General features: G+C 32.9%; 1 protein-coding gene across 1 annotated transcript; it reads right to left on the reverse strand.

Annotated features, from left to right (window-relative positions):
- Positions 1-346: 346 nt before the first annotated feature.
- On the reverse strand, positions 347-18,935 carry LOC149908509 (uncharacterized). Its single transcript, XM_090102209.1, has 32 exons — positions 18,914-18,935; positions 16,959-18,021; positions 16,609-16,849; positions 16,423-16,540; positions 15,745-15,999; positions 14,799-15,385; positions 14,479-14,633; positions 13,912-14,097; positions 13,131-13,254; positions 12,744-12,897; positions 11,112-11,335; positions 10,462-10,675; positions 9,864-10,060; positions 9,414-9,578; positions 8,908-9,114; positions 8,510-8,714; positions 8,027-8,213; positions 7,715-7,892; positions 7,387-7,608; positions 7,133-7,300; positions 4,488-4,586; positions 4,334-4,408; positions 4,155-4,258; positions 3,987-4,036; positions 3,624-3,822; positions 3,307-3,519; positions 2,711-2,852; positions 2,302-2,446; positions 1,777-1,955; positions 1,290-1,511; positions 914-997; positions 347-598 (listed from the first exon to the last, which is right to left on the reverse strand). Exons 1-32 carry the CDS (start codon positions 18,933-18,935, stop codon positions 437-439), a joined length of 6,546 nt encoding a protein of 2,181 aa, XP_089958335.1. The 3' UTR covers positions 347-436.
- Between the last annotated feature and the right edge of the window lie 395 nt (positions 18,936-19,330).

Genomic DNA, 19,330 nt, shown 5'->3' on the forward strand with positions numbered 1-19,330 from the left:
TATTCTTTAAAAAAAATATTAAATGTACAGTTTCTACTTACTTCCAAGTAATCAAAGTTGCATGTGATTTAGAAAAGTACAAATTGTTTGATTATTGTTTTTTGTGTGTAGTGTAGTTAGTGTGTTTTTTGATCTTATATGTAATTTTTTGATTATTTTAGATTTGTATGTAGCTTAGTGTTTTTTTGTGTGTATTTATTCAAATACATGTAACATATTATTATGTATATCTATGTTATATAAAAGTGCAAATACAATATAATATCATAGTTAGAATATTTATAAAACTAGATTGTCATTGTAATTGGTGTGTACAATAAAGCTTTCATTCATTCATTCATTCATTCATTCATTCATTCATTCATTGTCAATGCTTAACAAAAAAATGTAAAATTAGGTTTAAATGAAAATTATTTTAATAAAATTAAACATAAAATTAAATTGCTAGATATACATTTTCTACTTTTCTTTGTACTAATTTTGCAGATTTAGGATAGAAATCTAGTAAATACTTCCATTCGTCTAATTTTAAATAGACAATGTCGACGATAGTTCTTGCTCGAAAAGAGAAATGATGTGAAACACCAACAAATAAGCCCTGAAAAAAAGTGTATCAGTTAATTAGTGAATATTGAATTGATGGTTTTGATGGTTTGGAATATAAAACTCATGGTTAATTATGAATTAATAACCAAAACATTCAAGTAGATCAAATTAAGAAAAGAGAGTATTTTTTAGTTATGTTAGTTTAACTAGCTGTATTGATTTTTAGCATAGATACTTAGGAATAGAAATCATATCTATCACCATTTTTATTTATAAAAGTAAAAATTTTTTGTTCCCTTGCTCGAAGTTGCCCTTAAACGCAATCAAGGGGAATATTAGAGGTATTTTAGTATATAAATTATAATACCTGAGCAACACCAAAACTGTCTTCGGGACCAAGAATATCGTAGATGGATTCAGTCATATTTGGATGTACAGTTAACACTTCAACCTTAAAATAATACCATTTGTTCAGAATACGCTTACATTATGCCGTTTATGTATTCGCATCATATAAGCATATAATGTGATACCAGGATGAATGTTTGTTTCTTTAAAAAACACTTTAAATTCTGTTGTTGTGTCTATGGAACTCTTGATAAGAACGTAGGCTACTTTTTACCCGGAAACCTTGCATTTATCATAGGGTCCAGTTAGTATTACGTATAACATTATTTTAGCTGTACCATTTAAGCATAATCGGATAAGAAATAAGATTGCATGAATACTTTTCAATAAAGTACCTCTCCCCTATGTATAAAGTAAATGCACTGATCAGCATCTCCACATTGGACAATATAGTTTCCAGGGAAGAATACACAGTGCCTCAGCCACATACACAGCATTCGTTTGAAATCGTCATCAGTCTTACTGAATATGACAGACTCTCGAATGTGGCTCCCATATACCGCTTGCATTACTTGGCAGCGTAGGCGGAATGGAAGCTTCGAGACTAATTTCGGCATCTGAGAAATATTAGTCATTAGTTACGTGAAATATCCCATAAAAGTAGTTATTAGACTTTTGCAAAGTTTCGTAAGTGATTGTTTTCATTTTGTTTAATGAATACAATTAGTAGCGGATTAGTTACGTTTACCATCTTTGGCTCTTCAGAGGACGAACAATTAATCATCCAGCTAAATATTCTTTTATCCTGGGCTTTAGTATTTGCAAATATTTCTTCTCTTCTCCGTGTGTCCCAAAGTGCATGAATTAGTTTTTATTAATTACCTGCCTCCCTTGTTGCCTGCTCCACAGTTCACGGACATAGTCCCACATTTTGTTCATTTGATGGTCACTCAAATCGGTATCTCTGAGACCATCTCGCAATTCGTTTATACCCTCATCATAAGCGATACGGGAGGATGAATGTGCGGTTATAAGTGCTGACATTTCGGATATCAGGAGTCCTACAAGAATAATAAAAGTACCATAATAGTATAACCGCATTCGTAACAATTACTTATATGAAGAAATTCTCAGTAATGAAGTTGTAGAAAACTAAAACAGCGAAGATGCTATGTAATGGTATGTGTTTCCATATCTTGATCTCATTATAAACACTGATCACATTCCTACTCAATACAACACAGATAAATAATAATCAAGTGAACCATCTCAGAGATGGCCTACAGCTTCAATGAAAAAGTGGAAGGTTCAATTCCAAAGTGCAAAGAGTACAATTGATTTTTGAATTATTTGCATATTATGTTTTGGTTGCAATTGAATTGAATTGTAGAACTGAAAAACCTTAACCTGTGCAGAACTTTATAACAATAGTTATAATGACGGTCTCGATGACTTCGAAATCATTTTGGGAGGACACGTCTCCGGTGCCAGTGATTGTAAGCAAATTTATTATGTACCATAGGGAGGCCACGTAGAGGGGGAAAAAGTTTTTCTGCAATAAAACGTAAAATGGATTGGTTTATAAAATGAAAGTTATTTTACAATGTGAAATTCGCTAGTAAATCGCCTTCTATCTTCATGTAACTACTGAGTAGGATTTGCAATTGATTCTTGCAATATTATGAGCTATAAAGTCTTCAATACAAATGTTAAAAAGTGGCGAAATCTCCTCTAAGTTAACTTCTTTTTAATCTCCACGTTATTATTACAAAGACAATGATGGTAGGTAAATCTATAACTTGCGAAATCGTTTTACCTCTGCATATTTAGCACGTAGATTTAATTCAGGCTTCGACATCCAGTTAGCGGACGTGCAGTGGACAGGTGTGAGGCAAGACAATTTGAAAAACAAACACGCGTTTATGTGAGATAGTATCGATGCCCATATAGCGATTGTCCTAGTAGGAAAATGTTATGTAAATTGCGTTGGGAAAAGATTGCTTCGATAGATGTATGTGTGTATGTCATGTTGATCGTCTAGTAGTAGGTAGGTATATGTAAATTGTAAAGATTTGATTTGTGTTAAGCAAAGGTATTAACTTCTTTCTTATCATCGGCGGTTGTATTCAATCAAGATATGTTTCAAAATTAATGATAGATATATAATTTAGGTATCTTTAAATAATAACGCTACACCTACTTTATTCATACCAATCAGTGCTGAAGCTATTGCGCCCGATTAGTTATAGTACTTTTGTAATACTTATTTAATTTACTATTGCCTTATATGTATTTAATGCTTAATAAACCTTTGTGTAATGTGACTCAACCGAAAGCGATTCGTATCGCCGTGTGGGCAGATCTTATTTGTCAATATTTTTATTTCTATCTGTAAATAAGGGGTACACTCACGCAAGTTTCAATAATAAATTGGCTGAACCAACATTTATTTTTCTATGTTGACGATACGTGAACAAATACGTTATTCGGAAGAGTTGTGGGGTCCGGAGGTAGCAGAATAAAGCATTTTGCATAGTCGGAGAAAGGTTCATTGCAAATGCCAAATATGATAGAGGCAGGTTGGCTAGAAAATCTCGTCGACGGAGATATATCTTGGAAAAATACCTTAAAATTAAACGTTTACATTATGTATTATAAAAGCATATATGTATTAATAACTCGAACATACCTAAATAAAATGTAACGGCAGTGTAAACATAGCTACTTACATGTGTCGTACTTTTCTGGGATTCAAAACATATTCGCCGTATCTATTCATATAACCGCTATGAACATCAAGGAATGATTTGTAAATAAATATTACATCAAACACTACGCAAATGTAGAAAAAGTACGAGTTTGATAAAAACGCCATTTGATAAACTAAAATCATGAAGTCTGCATACGCCATTGTTAGAATAAGATAATCTGAAAGTTTAAATTATTTCATAATTTATTTCCGTAATGAAGCGAATCATTTAATTTGTAATAAAATTCTTAATGGATATTGCACTGGCAATGTGTAATAACTAATTACATTTGTTACATCATTAGAAGTATTAAAAATATCCAATAAAATAAATTCAATTTACCAACGAATGTAACCCATTTACTATCCGGAATTATACTGCTGCGAAACCACCTTAGGAGAGAGAATTTAGTCATGAATATATTTCATTGTGTGTTTACTAACGGATGACGATAACAAAAGGGAGTTAAAAGAAAAATCAGATACAATATGAGCTGAATACGTCACTTACCTATGAGGCATAAATATTAACGTAATAGCTGAAATATAATCCGCATTGTATCCGGAAGCTATCGATCTTGAACCATGAGATTCAGCAATACTTTTATCTGGACTCTGTTAAAATATGAGATCAAATTATACGTAACTGATCCTACTATATGTACAAACATTAATAAGTAAGTAGTTTACTTCTAAAAATATATTCGGTTCTATTTCATCATCCTCATCTTCATCCGCCTCATACGTCAACGGATACGACTCAAGCTGAAACGAATATAGAAATAATTTGCGATATGTCTTGCGCAATTAATGTATTTCATATGGATGTAGGCGGTTAACTTACTTCCAAACTTGTTCTCTCCGATAACATTGTTGGCAAAACGTAATCTTTAGGCGCAGAATCGACGGAATATTTCACTTTTCTTAATACTGAAGGATAACTCTAAAAAAGGAATGTTGAAAAGTTATAGACTAATGAAAATGGGAATTATGACGATTAATTTATTTATAGAATAGATCCGTTTGTAGTTGAGTTGTCGGGATCGGGTAGGTATAGATAAATCATGAAAATATTAGCTAGAGAGCTAGCGCAAAGCTACCTGTATGTATTTGACCAGACCTAGATTTTTGTGTGTTGATTCCCCTATACCTACTATACATGAGATGAGGAGTCACTAAGCCCAGAGTGGTGGACGGGGCGCGCGCTCAGGTAAGACGGGTGGAAATTTTTGGCGAACTTTGAAACCATTTGACCACGTCTGCCATTTTGATATTTGAAAATAGATTATTATTACTATCGGAAAATAACAATGGCAGACCATTATCACGCGGATAACATTCTGGCAGACACTTATGAAAGTGCTGAAAAAAATACAATTTTGAAAGTATTTGACCAGATCTGCCATTCATATATTTTATTTATTAGGGTCTTAAAAACTTATTTTCGAAACGGCAGACATTTTCATTGCGTACAGACTTCAGCAGACAACAAAACTTTACAGACTTCAGCAGTCAACAAGACTTATCTTCTACATGGTCAGATGTATATATATGTATTACGTTCCCTGACCTTACATCAATGATTTACTTTATTAATGTTTTTATGGTCATTTACATTTAATTTTGAAAACTATGGAATAAAATTTATAAATTTGATGATACAAAACTAAATACATTCGTAAAGAATCTCAAATATAAAGTTGTGTTGCAAATCATCATTTAAATATTTAGTTAATTTCTTTATTTAAGAAACAATTAACAATTACAACTTAAAACAACATAAAAAAACACGCATGCGTTTATTGAAATGTTCATTCATCATCACTATCGTATGGCGTTGTGTGACTCGTCTTCATAATCCATTGAATCGGATTCTGTAAAAGTAAAACGTAAATTATATAATAAAAGAAATGAGTAAAGTCAAAAATAATTATTAAAGAATTAATCATTACAAACTTACCTAGTAAGGCAACCTTTGATGTCGCACGATGCCGCCGCGCCGCCAGTGTAGGTACTTCTGCTGCTACATGAAAATATGCTAGGGTTGCAACAAATGGGAAATAAAACAATTGTGATTATTACTATTATGATGTAATCATTTATTCATATGTACATTCAAAACAATTGCGATTATTAAATCTGATGTAATTATTTTATCATAAATATATATAATTATTATTAATTACATAATATATTGCACTGTGAAATATAGACGTATCACTTTATTTTTGATGTTCTTAATTGTCTTTTATAAAATTTAAGTGACGCATTCGCATTGGGATCAACAATCCGATAAGAAAAGAATGGAGGCAACATATACATAGCTTTGATTTCAATTCTACAGATACAAAATATACAATCTATCTAAAATGATACAACGGATGTTTCCTGCGTTTTCTCGTCAAAATACCGAAACAACGTAATTATTGTATAGTAGTTGGGCGTGAAAGTAAAAAAAACAAATGAAAAGTGTTTTCCATATGATTATTTATTAAATTTACGCGATTAAGAATAATTTCAACGATACAATTTAGTAACCGAGAATTCAGAGAAGGATTAAAGAAAATACCTGCCTGATTATTTTATCAAACTCTAAAAGAATTATGGTTATTTCGCATCACTCGGTTTATTAGTTTAGTAATAATTATTAAAGGTACAACCCTAGCCATTGAGTCGAACGGTAGGCAACACAATATCGACTTTGTGCGGGTACATATAGTACATTTCTTCTTGCTGTGAAGCGTAATTATTATTATTAAGATTTTTTAGGCTATTTATAGCGTAGTAATTTTCACTTTTGCATGGAAGTGATGTATCTGCTAGTAGGTATCTAATCTGTGCTATACTGAAAACATCTGGCCATAACCGTTAGAGTGGGAACCGAAAAGAGCCCTCTCAGGTATAAAACCTAGACTATTTGAATGCTAGTAACTATATAAAATAAAAATACTATAGGCTAGAGTGAGAATAATATTGATATATATGGAAAAAAATAGCTACAGAGATAGTACATGCATAGATCTGACCATGTAGTAGCTAGTTTTTGTTGTCTGCTGAAGTCTGTACGCAATGAAAATGTCTGCCGTTTCGAAAATAAGTTTTTAAGACCCTAATAAATAAAATATATGAATGGCAGATCTGGTCAAATACTTTCAAAATTGTATTTTTTTCAGCACTTTCATAAGTGTCTGCCAGAATGTTATCCGCGTGATAATGGTCTGCCATTGTTATTTTCAGATAGTAATAATAATCTATTTTCAAATATCAAAATGGCAGACGTGGTCAAATGGTTTCAAAGTTCGCCAAAAATTTCCACCCGTCTTACCTGAGCGCGCGCCCCGTCCACCACTCTGGGCTTAGTGACTCCTCATCTCATGTATAGTAGGTATAGGGGAATCAACACACAAAAATCCAGGTCTGGTCAAATACATACAGGTAGCTTTGCGCTAGCTCTCTAGCTATATAGAAGATAATTATTATTTATTAAACCTTTAGAAGTGTAAAAAATTCATGTCCTTCGATGTATAATAAATCTAAATTTCTTGACGCTAGTATATTTGACTTGGTTAAATATTTTGATAATCCTCGAATATTGCCAAATATACCACCAGGACCCATACAGGCTTCCACCTCATTATCGTCTGTTATTATGTCTACCTGTTTATACAAAATAAAAATGTCAAGCAGAACGCATTACTATAATTATGCCGCCGTTGCACATAGTATGTATTTTAGTTTGTTACCTTGCCGCGATAAATGATGTACATATTTCTGATGACCTCATTAGATCTGATTATCATGTATCCTTTTTGGAAATACCGCTCCTTTAGTTTCTTTGCGAAAGCTCTGAAGAATGAATACTCGACATCTTCAAATAACGGTATTTCACGCAGCGTCTTCTCATACATGTATAAAACTGCGTCTTCATTTAAGTTGGCATGCAGTTTACCCAATATTTTTTGATGCTAAATAAGGATAACGAGTTACACATAAGTTTTTTCGTTGTAATTGCCGAAATGATACCGGTCGTTAATGTCGCCGCATATTAAAGCTTATTACATTTTGACATACCGACCAACCGCCTGTCCTTTTCCATTGATATTTCCAATAGTCAATGATCGATTTTTTCAAGACAAATGGAACCTTTTCTCTGTTAAGAAATAAATCTAAATGCTTGAGATCCTCTTGAAATTTTGTTATGACTTGATCAGCCATTGCTTTTAAAGAGGCTATGCGGGCGTAAACGTATCTGAAAGAGTAATAAATAAAAATAAATATAAACAGATTTGTGAATATTAATGCCATTTAATGGAGACAGCCGTCGTATTAAGCTATGTCCAATAAAGGAGATACAAGAAGTGGCAGTTAATAAAATCAACCCACCCGAAAAACAAAACGCCATGTACGTTGATGCAAATGGACAGGACCATGTGGGCGGTATCTTGAGCAGTGATGTCACCGAAGCCGGCGCCGGTGAAACTTGTGGCCGACCAATAGTAACTCAAGAGGTATACTTTGGTCGGCGTTAGGTATTTGTCTTTGAAAATCTTTGCGCTGTCTATCCAAGAACCTTTAAATGATTCAATGTTTTGATCACTTTAAAAAAATGATTAATATTGTTGTACTCTAATTCAAAATACAACCACATTCGAATCGATTTCCTACTTTCGTGACCAATGTTATAAAAAGTTTTGAATTTTTTACTGCTGGTAATTACAACCTGTTGTAAAATTTTTGTGTCGTGTAGTATTTCATAAAAAGAAATCCACCTCTCAATACCTACTCATTAACTTAAACATAAAAAGTATCAGTAGGCATGATTGCATTCCAACGAACATCGATGGTTTCGTATGACATAATAATTACCTAATTGACAAACCATATTTCCTCCAGGGTTAAAAACAGTGTCCATGAAAGGTCCTGTAACTGTGTGGTTATTCAAACGCCTAATGAAGTCTTCTTGATCGTAAGCGACTATAAATCGACAGGACATTGTTATGAGGATGGAAGCGAAGAGATTCAGAAAGAATAACGTCAATAGAAGGAACTGAACCACGCTCATTAGGTATGCCTGAAAATATATTTAGATAAAATGCAATCAATGAAGTTGAAAAAAAAGATAGGAAAACTGAATATAATTTCGTTCCTCCTTGTATCTATATTCTATACATTCAAAATTTTCTAAAATGATTATGAAGAAAGTAAATATGTATATTGGTCTTTTTTCCACTTCGTAAATTATAAAAAAAACAGCAGATAGATACCCGTTTTAAAGCGCCAATCGATTCTGCCCAAAAAACTACATACAGTTTATATATTTGCAAAATGTTAATCATCCTCAGAATACAGTGGTATAGATGAGGATTCAGCGCGTGATCTTCTTCAGTATGCATTTCATTGTGCTTCGGGATAAATAGCTTCCAAAGCAAATACCATGGAAAGCAAGTCAAAATGTCAATCACGAATGATTTCTGAAAAATTGTGAACGTTGAAACAAATATTACGGTGACTATCTTACGGTGTGATTGGGTTTTGAATCGCTACAGTAAATTCATAACTTTTTATGAATTTACTGTAGCATTCGGGAAAAAAGGAACAACCATAACGGAATTTTTCAGCGTTACAGAATTATTGACGTAGCGAATAGGAAAGTAAATGGCATCCAGAGTGATAAAGCCCTTTCTTTACTTTTCAATTCTTATTTCCTAATCTACGTTACGACAAGAATGTCTATATTCAGCTTTATCAGAGATATAAAAATATTACGTACACATAAATAATTTTTCGCAGTCAAATAAGGGTGGTAGATTAGTTGATTCTTCGAGCCGTAGTAAGCAACATGTAACATTAGGTAAATATCGATGTAACAAATTGTCTCCAGCACCACTATTGTTATATTGAAGTTGCCACATGTTGGGGCCATTGATACCACTATCTAGAAAATTGGAATTATTTTTCTCGATTAGCCACTATACCTGTAAAAGTTTTACACAATAGGAAGATTTCTATATACCAAGAAGTCTTTAGTCTTTTACAATCTTTTTTTTTTATAAAATCGATGACACTTGTTCTAGCTCCGTGAACCAAAAACGTAGACTAACCTATTTCTTTGTAAATTCTTCCTACTTCGCGACCGATCATTAATATTTACGATACAATAATGTGGTGTTACTCGATAACAAACGTTTAACTACAACGACGATTAAAATCTAAAACTTACTGGAATTAGTAAACATAGAAGGTAGGCCGTTATGACTCTTACAAAAGCCCATACTTTAAGAAAAATACCATCAGGCTTAATAACAATCGGCATTAACAAGTACGGAGATATATTATTCAAAATGTCAAACTGTTGAAAGGATTTGCAATAACTTTCATCTCGTTTTCTATAATATTCTTTGACATTTATAAACGAATCTGAAATAATTTACAGATTTTAAAAGTATATTAATTAACTAGTTGCTCCGCGCGGTTTCACCCCCGTGGCTCCACCCCTGTTGGTCATAGCGAGATTAATTATAGCCTATAACCTTGCTCGATAAATGGGCTATCTAACACCGAAAGAATTTTTCAAATCGGACCAGTAGTTCCCGAGATTAGCGCGTTCAAACAAACAGACAAACAAACTCTTCAGCTTTATAATATTAGTATAGATAGTATTTGAAGAATGTTACAGAATAGAATATTACACAAGCATTCAATGACAGGTTCAATCCAAAAAGCACACACACAGACGCAGAGCAGAAAAAATCTAAGCAAAATCATGCCAGACTTAGATATCTTCGTATTAAAATTTTAATAACTACATATTAACTCACCATTAAAAAAATCATGTAAGACACTAGTTATCCTGCTAGTTAGCCGTTTTCCAACGAGAACGTTGTAATGCTTCAAATAGGCTTCGGTATTTTGCGACTTCGCTTGCTGTTCAATACTTAGAAGTTCTTCAGGGGTTAATAAACCTTCATGTTCTTTCATGTCAGGGAATAAGTTTAGCGCTGATGTATACGCGAAGTGACTGATGCTAATAAGCTGAAATTTTAACCGTGCAGTGTTAATTGCTTAACTGTAAAATTGGTAGGTCACTCGGTGTTTACTGAACACCACTTTCGTATACGATTCCTAGTATAGCTTCATTTCAACCATATAGTTCGAACTTAAATATAATATTATGTATGTTTAAAGCTATTTTAATAGTCATTCATCAAAAATATAAAATTAATATAACTTCCACTTGCTGCTTCCATCGCGATGCTTCCAGCCGATGCATCGGCTAGCTTAGCTAAAATACTTATAACTGCCATTAATTTTTAACTTCTCAAAGTGTGATAGATATAATTTATGTGTAGATATAGTTATACTGATCATATACATCCGCGTCTAGTAATCAGTAAAAATATTTAAATCGCTTTTAAATTCTGTGTGAAGTATAAACAATTACAATTGCTTTAAGCTATACAATGCTTACTTTGCAATGTGTTAAAGTGATCACAGTGCTAACAGCGGGAACGCCGTACAACAGTACCAGCAGGCCCAGATGGTTCCCCGGGCCAATGACACGCTCTCTCCTTGTTTCTCGCATCTCCTTAGATGTGACGAGACAGTAACCGCTTTCGATTATATACAGCTCCCGCGTAACTGTACCTCCGTAGTACACTATTTCACCCGGCGGCAGTATTATGTCCCTCGCACCTAAAGAACAACGATTTAGTATTTTTATGGAAGAAATTGATTTCAGGAAATCGTGATTGCAATTTATGGGGAATGGAAGTCATGAATAGTTACTAAGGATATTGAAGTAAGGATATTGAGATAATGTTGCATTTAAAATATAATTAGTTTACCACTGCGCCAACCGCGGACGACGCGGTTGGCGCAGTGGTAAAGCAACTGCCTACTGAGCCGACGGTCCCGGGTTCGATCCCCGGTCAGGGCAAATATTTGTGTGATGAACTCAATTATTTGTTCTTGGGTCTGGGTGTTATTATCTATATATGTATTTATAATATTATATTTATCGTCGCCTAGTACCCACAACACAAGCCTTTGAGCTTACTGTGGGACTAGGTCGATTTGTGTAATAATGTCCTATAATATTTATTTATTTATTTATTTATTTATTTATTTAGTTTTCGTCCTCATTATTGAAAGCAAGCGTAGTAAGATACATAACCATCTAGGTAGGTATCCATCCTATTCCAAGAAAATGATTATGTACCTGCTTATGTTTCCCAGTTGCAGTAGTTTCTAAGTAGCAATATGGAGAGTTCAACAAATACGTTTGTTTATTATCCAAATAATCTTACAGTAAAATCAATAAGTAAGATAGATGTAATGTACCTTGCCGTGAATTTACGCGAGGGACACATTCGAAATTGCTTCCCAGAATCTTACACGGATTGCAACAAAAATAAATGAATGGGCTAACTGACAACGCTGTCATAGCTCGTTTTGTTATTCTAATTAATATAAAATCAGTACCAGTAAACATCTTGCTTTCAACGTTAGTTTTTGAATCATACACCAGTCGGTAATTAGCTGGCGGCGTGCGCATAATTGACACAAATAGGTCGAGCGTGTGAAGCGTGTTACACCCCAATGATTGGCTGTCCTAGCCAAGGCGATATACGCATTGAGCGTTCACATCTTGGACATTTGAAATAATGCCCTTTTTGTATGCAGTTCTCAGTGTCTAAACATTTCCATTACAACAAAGGAAACGTAAACGACTTTCGCACGACGCAACGAAGATAGATTTGGTCATTAATCTTTGATTTATGCTTTAAACCTACATAGATGCTAAAATTATTATGGTTTGAGGATGATCGTATTATTGTTTAATGTCTTTAAGTAGATACAATTCCAGGCAAAAATTTAAATGACGTACCTACATACTTTACGTTAACTACATAATTCAGTCAAAATTTAATAGACAATTTAGTTTAAAGTTAATTCAGAATTAATTTATAAAATATACGCAGTCTGAGTCTATAAACTACTTAAACCCTAAAAATATTTCTAAGAAAACATACAAGAACGATCGCTTCATGTGTAAAAGACCTAATACCAATAGGTATATCTTCCATTCATAAATACTAACTTTCTGTTAACGTATGAATGTAAGCTTTATTTTTGACTTGAAAGAATCTAATTGAAGTTAGCGTCTTGAACCGCGCCTGATGAAGCACTTTCTTTCTCAACTCTGAAGGCACTACTGTGTTCTTTAACCAGCTTTCGTCTGTTAACTCCACACCCTATGATAAAATATATGACATACTTAATTCTTAGAGTAACTTCAGTTAACTTCTTAAGCAAAACTACCGCTAATTATGTTTATTAAGATAATTTTATAAAATTTTGTCCATTTTCGGAAGCATTTAAAAATTAGGTGTTTTCAAAAAGTGTTTTTAGAAAGCTTGGATAAAATTTGAAATTTATGGGAAGCTAATCTCACGTTTAATGTGAAAGATCTTAAAATAATCTATACCGAATTATATTGCCACTGCAGTTCATAAAATGCCATTATTCTCGACTTTATTGCCTGATGCATATTATTTTCCTTCATAAACCTGTCAATTGTGATAATCACTTCTAAAAACGCTGTTTTCGTTCTGTAAAAAAAAAAAATTAGCATTTATTTAAATAAGATCCGCAAAAGTATTGTTCCTACGTATCATAAAACCAATATAACAAAAAAAATTTGGAAAATCCAAAAGTGCACGCCTCATAATTTTTTTTTAATAAATATTTATTAATTATTATTTTTGTTTATTTAATAACAATTAAACCACATCGAATCAGACCCTGAAAAATGAAAGGGTTCTATTCCTGAGCATACTCAAGCGTAAGAGAAAAAAAAAGACTCGATTAGTAAAGTATTTCGGTCGCTATCGTGTTAACAAGAAAAAGGATCCGCACATACAGACACACGGACGTCCAAGACAGAACAGACAGACAGAATATCATGAACGTTAAAAATAGTGTTTTTTCTTAATATGTGTGTGTATGTATTATCTTACAAGTGTAATGTATGATACATAAAGACATTTTAAGTTTGAAAAATCAGATGTTTTGCGCGAAGTGACAGTAGTACCCACCTCAACGCTTCGCTTATGAGGCGTGCAATTCTACTTAAATTATGGATTGGAAATATGAAAGAATTTGAAATAAGATTAATGAATTGAACATCTACTCCGTTCTATTGAAAATACTATCACTACCAGAACGCTAAGTAAAACAAAAAATGTTAATGCCAATATGTCTTTTACCTCGACCAATGTGTGACTACCGCCGAAAACTCGGAAACACAATATCCAGTCAACAATACTCCAAAGAGACTTAGAAATGCAACAAAGCCCATATCGTGTTCGTCTCCCGGTGTGAAATCTCCATAACCAACCGACAATATGATGGTAGTTGCAAAATAAATTGACGTCAGAACATGATATTTGGTTCTGAAACAAAACATGGAAATTATTAAAATATAATTCAGTAATTATTTAATTTACTTTCATCATTAAATTTCTGATATCTCTAAATGTCTTGATTTAATTTGCCTTAAAATTAAATTATTAGGATATGCTTGTATATAAATATTAAACATTAAAATATCCGATGCGAAAACGAAGGTTTATGTAACAATAGATATCGGTATAGGAATTGAGTAAGTATTTAAAAATGGTTTGCTTTAAAACTCAAATTTTGAATTTTTACCCCCAATAAAAAAATCCCATTAGAAAAGCAAATATTGGATCAAGTTTTTATTAAATTGTTTTTATAATATCCAATCTCGCAAATTGAATTGCTAGAACAACGTGAAATTTTAGAACGCATACTTGGTAGACGTTACGCCACTTCTTTGATCTTCCCAAATCAAAGCCCTAGCGAACCACGAATGTTGCGAGCATCTATTCACGAAGCAAGATTCCATATACAAGATTACCCCCGACCAATAGCATAACAAACTGATGTAGACGCAATATTTTGCAATCTGAAAACGTAGTGATAACAATAATATTTACAGTAACTTTTTGTTTATCCTTATGAAACATTTGAGATATTATAAGCAAATTGAAGAAGCAATAAACTCTAAAAATAAACATGGCGCGTCTTTATTAATTGTAAATATCAAGGATTTTAACGTGACGTTTAATACCTTAACTATAATTGAATTAGTCGACACTTTTTTCTCCAGCTCTTCGAAGAAACTTGATATTCTCCAAACGAGACACAGTTTGATGCCTTTACACAAGTAAAATAAATGATTTCTGTAAGTGTCCATATATCCGACAGTCGAATGTATCATGACAACGAATTCAAAAGGTATCAACGCAACTAAATCCATGTAGAACCCGAGTGTATTCATACGGTAATTCAATATCGAAACAAAGTTTTTTATGTATTTTTTCTTAGTTTTTACTGCAGTCACGACTGACATGATTACATTTAACATCAACGATATCGTTATACATATCTCTGTGTAAAAAAACATGCCAGATGGAAATTCTCTTTCAAATCCAATGAAGAATGGGTAGACGAGGCAAATGTAGAATACAATGAAAAGCATGTATAATTGCCAATATTTTACAAGATGACAGTCTGCTTCCAATATCCAAGGAAATTTAGCACCAACACAGGTGAATAATGACGTTCGTTTTTTCACATGTTCAGAAAGAATATAGAGGTCTAAACAGTTCTCGTCAAGCTCGTCACCGTCTTGGAGACTATTTATTTCTGTAAAACCTGCAAATGTCGAGTCATAAACGCTATCGTTGTTTAAAGTTTCAATAACATGAGTAATGTTTGTAATTTTCCAAGCACACCCAATACATGTACATTAAATCAATATTTAATATTGATTGCTAATAGTTGAATCTGTAATTTGTTGTTATTAATTCCTGTTTTATCTTATTTCTATTTGATACCGATTTTTAGTTGCTCATTTTTTATTGTCTACTTATACAACTATTTTATAGGTAGGTACTTAAATATTAAGTTTTCCAATTAAATTTTACACATTAGTATAACTCAAACATATTTCCGTTTATTTTTATATCTAAACCATAGATTGCGTTTGGATGAGTATTCCCAAAAAAAATTACCTTGCATGTATCTCAACTTATCTTTCAAACATTTAATGCTGCTCTTCTTCAAATCTTTCGAAGCGTATACATTTAAACTTAAAGCAGTATTGGAACACTGCCTTTGTTTCCTAGAATGACTTCTGTTAATTCGTTCACAAATTTCGCTTCGAATTTGTAATATCAAATCTGGATATGTAATCATGATTCTGATGAAATCAGTGTGATTAAGTACTTGGCACTCTACATACGTCGCTGCCTTAACGGTGCATCTTGCTGTAAGAAAAGGAAGGAAATGTCTCCGTTAGCCTTTTATTTTATCACTTACAGCTTGTAAAAAACGCAAAATCGTCTATGGTTAAACAATCGCTCTAAGAAGTTGGGTCACATTTTGTCAATTCTCCTTGAAAATATTAATTTTATAATTCACAAGTATAATTATTCGCTTCCACGTGTATAGATTATTAATTAATTTTTATTTCGTTCTTCGTAAACTGTGAAAATGTACTACTACTAGCTGCTTGCATCGGCTTCGTCTATTTTTTCATCGAGTTTGTCATTCAGTAAAAATATAGTTTATTTTCTAAAGTCAAAGAATTTATAAATCTATAAAATCGTTTTTGGGTTCAATTATTACATAAAAAACAGGTACGAATCTTTGCTCTCTACAATATTAGTATAGATAATCTTAAAATTGACCTGGGATGTTGAAAACTAATGATATTTCTCCAATACATGTTCCCTTAGCAAATGAAATCATGGGGCTTTCATCGTCCTCATCCGATAGTAATTCCAGAACTCCATTCGTTATGCAAATCTAAAGGATACGTTAATATTAATTATTTAATTTAAAAAGTCTGACGTATTAAGTTAATTTAATCTTACCATGAAGCTCTTATTTTGGTTGTGATTGTAGACAATATCACCAGGTAGGTAGAATTGATGTGACATTGCCAAAGAAAGTCTCCTCAAGAAAGGTTCTGGTAGTTTCCGAAATATAAGGGAACTATACAAGGGCACAGCATTGAGGTCATAACAAATTTCCATCAGCAAGGGAGCGGGTAATAATTTCAGAAGTTTTGGCTTGAATACACCTGATTTTTGATACCACAAATCTTCATAGTACCTACAATTTTGGAATAATTCGTTTGCAAGCTATCTTGATTGGATATAATATAATAGTTTTAAAGTAAACAATATTTGCAATTTAATTGTTTTATTATGTATAAACATACCTTATAACTCGTTTTGTAGTTTCAGCATCCATATTTATTAGTCGTAGATGATTTTGTATTTTTTTCAATTTGCGCACGTACTTCGCACGCCTGGTAGTTATTGTAATAAATTGCGATGTTAATGATCCAACAAAAACAATAGTTGTTAGAAAGAAACCCAATAGAATCGCAAACGTAGCTGTAATTCTTTCTAATGTCGACACTGGGTAAAGATCTCCTAGGGAATTAGTCGTTAAAATCATGACTGACCAATAAACGCATACAAAATGCCAATCCAAAATAGTTTCAGTTGGAAGGTATACTGCTCCACTTGCCCAAGATGTACGGATCTTGTGTACATCAAAAGATCTATACGAAAACAGAAACCATACACATGTCCACGTATGTACTGCCAGTAAAAATAGGATTAAATATTGAGCTAGGAATGTTGTCCATTGATTAGTACCGGCCTGTGATGATTTTAGATACGAGTACTCTATAATCCTATAGATACGTACGGTTGCCATTATTGGAGAAATTGCGTAAAACTCTAAAGCTAAAAAATCCGATTGTATCAAATAAACACAAGGATAAGGTATTGCCAAAATTATATCTAATACGACTCTTTCAGTACTAGGTTCCACTAAGTTTAAAGTTTTTCGCCATTGTTGAAAAAACTTCAACCCGAAAATAACGCTTACGTCAAGAGTAAATATCAAGTTAAGGCAAATTAACAACATTGCAATCCAAAAGGGTCTCTCAGTCGGTTTATGGAAAGTATAGAGACACGTGTCGAACATGTATGATATAAATAGCACGGATAGAATAAAAATATTCCAAATCGGGTTAGAGTAAATTAGAAGAAAATAACGTAGTCGATTGCTAGTCATATCTGATTTAGGTTCTTGCAAAATGGCATATCTCCTTTGCCGTTTCTGCTCATCGACTTCAATTAAAATGTTTTGAAATGCATCTTCAGAATATCGTCCGATAACGAGAGGATTCATAAAAACTCCATGTTTTTCCTTGCCACGTCTGTACTTGTAAATGTCTAGGCTTGATCCGTTTTCACCATCACTATTAGCTATTTAATAGAAAGGTATATTATTTTCTTATTGCTGCTATAAACACGTATGAACATGTTCTGACTTGTAATGGCCAAACGCCAAAATGTAAATGACTAGCACTCCATACTTACGCATTATATGTGCAATATATTGTTTTAAAATATTCTTGTAATAAAACACTAATAGTCGCAAGAATAATCTTTGACAGCTGTAGTAACCATAATCATGGGTTATAAATCTAGTTGGTTAGTCCTATAGAATTAAAAATACTGGTAGGCTCCGCTCCGTATACATTCGCTGCCCATTTTCATACAATTTAAAGTTTCGAAGCCATCGAAAGTCAGCACACATGATGTCATGTTTTTCTCAGATCGTAGGTTGCCGGACACAAGACGCATGATGTGCACACGGCACTCCAACCTACATAAACCAACATAAAAAATAATAGATGTTATTTTCATTTCTTATTGTTCGTAATTACAGTTTCTGAATTCTTTCGTCATAATTCGGTTAAAACAATCGTGAAAGTATGAAATGTAAGGGATTTTTTAAATGTTGGAAGTAATGTACGGCGTACGTACAAATGATATAGGTACCTAAAGCTCGAATAAGAAAAAAAAAAAACAACATTATAAATTATGAATGCAATACAATAATGCAAATAAGTGATTACAGTTAACTTTGTTTGTATCATGATTATAAAAACTAGAAACAACAAGGACCAAACAATCATTATAGCTTAATAATTACATCATCAAGGAAAAGTTAGTTTTAAATTACGAACTAAGTAGGTATTTCAGCGGACAAGGCTACATCAACCTCATGTCAGGTCCACGAGCGTTTTTCTCAATAACAGCTATTAGTGAAAGTTCGTTCTTAGTATTCACTGGACTGGAGGTTTTTGCTTACCAGGACACATTTGCGGCACCATTTTATTGCCATCTTCGTAAATTCAAGTTTTAAAACGCTTAGATAATTAGCTCCGAGCGAGTTGCCGTAGGCGGCACGAGGTCGCATAATGATGTTGCGTTTATGGAAATCCAGAATGTAATAGTGAAAAATGTTGTCATAAAACGATTTTATTGGTATTGGCTTTTCGCAGTGACTTTGTTCGAAATCTGAAAGTAAGATTACGTAGGCCAGTCAGACGTCAGTGCCAGCGTGGGTTAACTTTACAAATTCTAACTACTGAAGGCTTTTAGAGTGAGCTCTTCATGTTTAAACAGTGTTTAACTGAGACCATTTCATTGTAGATGAAATAATAATAACTTTCAAAATTTTTCACGGCTCTTCTTAATGTAAACGCTTTCCTAAGTGATTATATTT

This window comes from Colias eurytheme, chromosome 5 (assembly GCF_061535395.1).
Source record: "Colias eurytheme isolate Ceu_HAF_F1 chromosome 5, ilColEury1 Martin Lab GWU primary, whole genome shotgun sequence".
Lineage (NCBI taxonomy): Eukaryota > Metazoa > Arthropoda > Insecta > Lepidoptera > Pieridae > Colias > Colias eurytheme.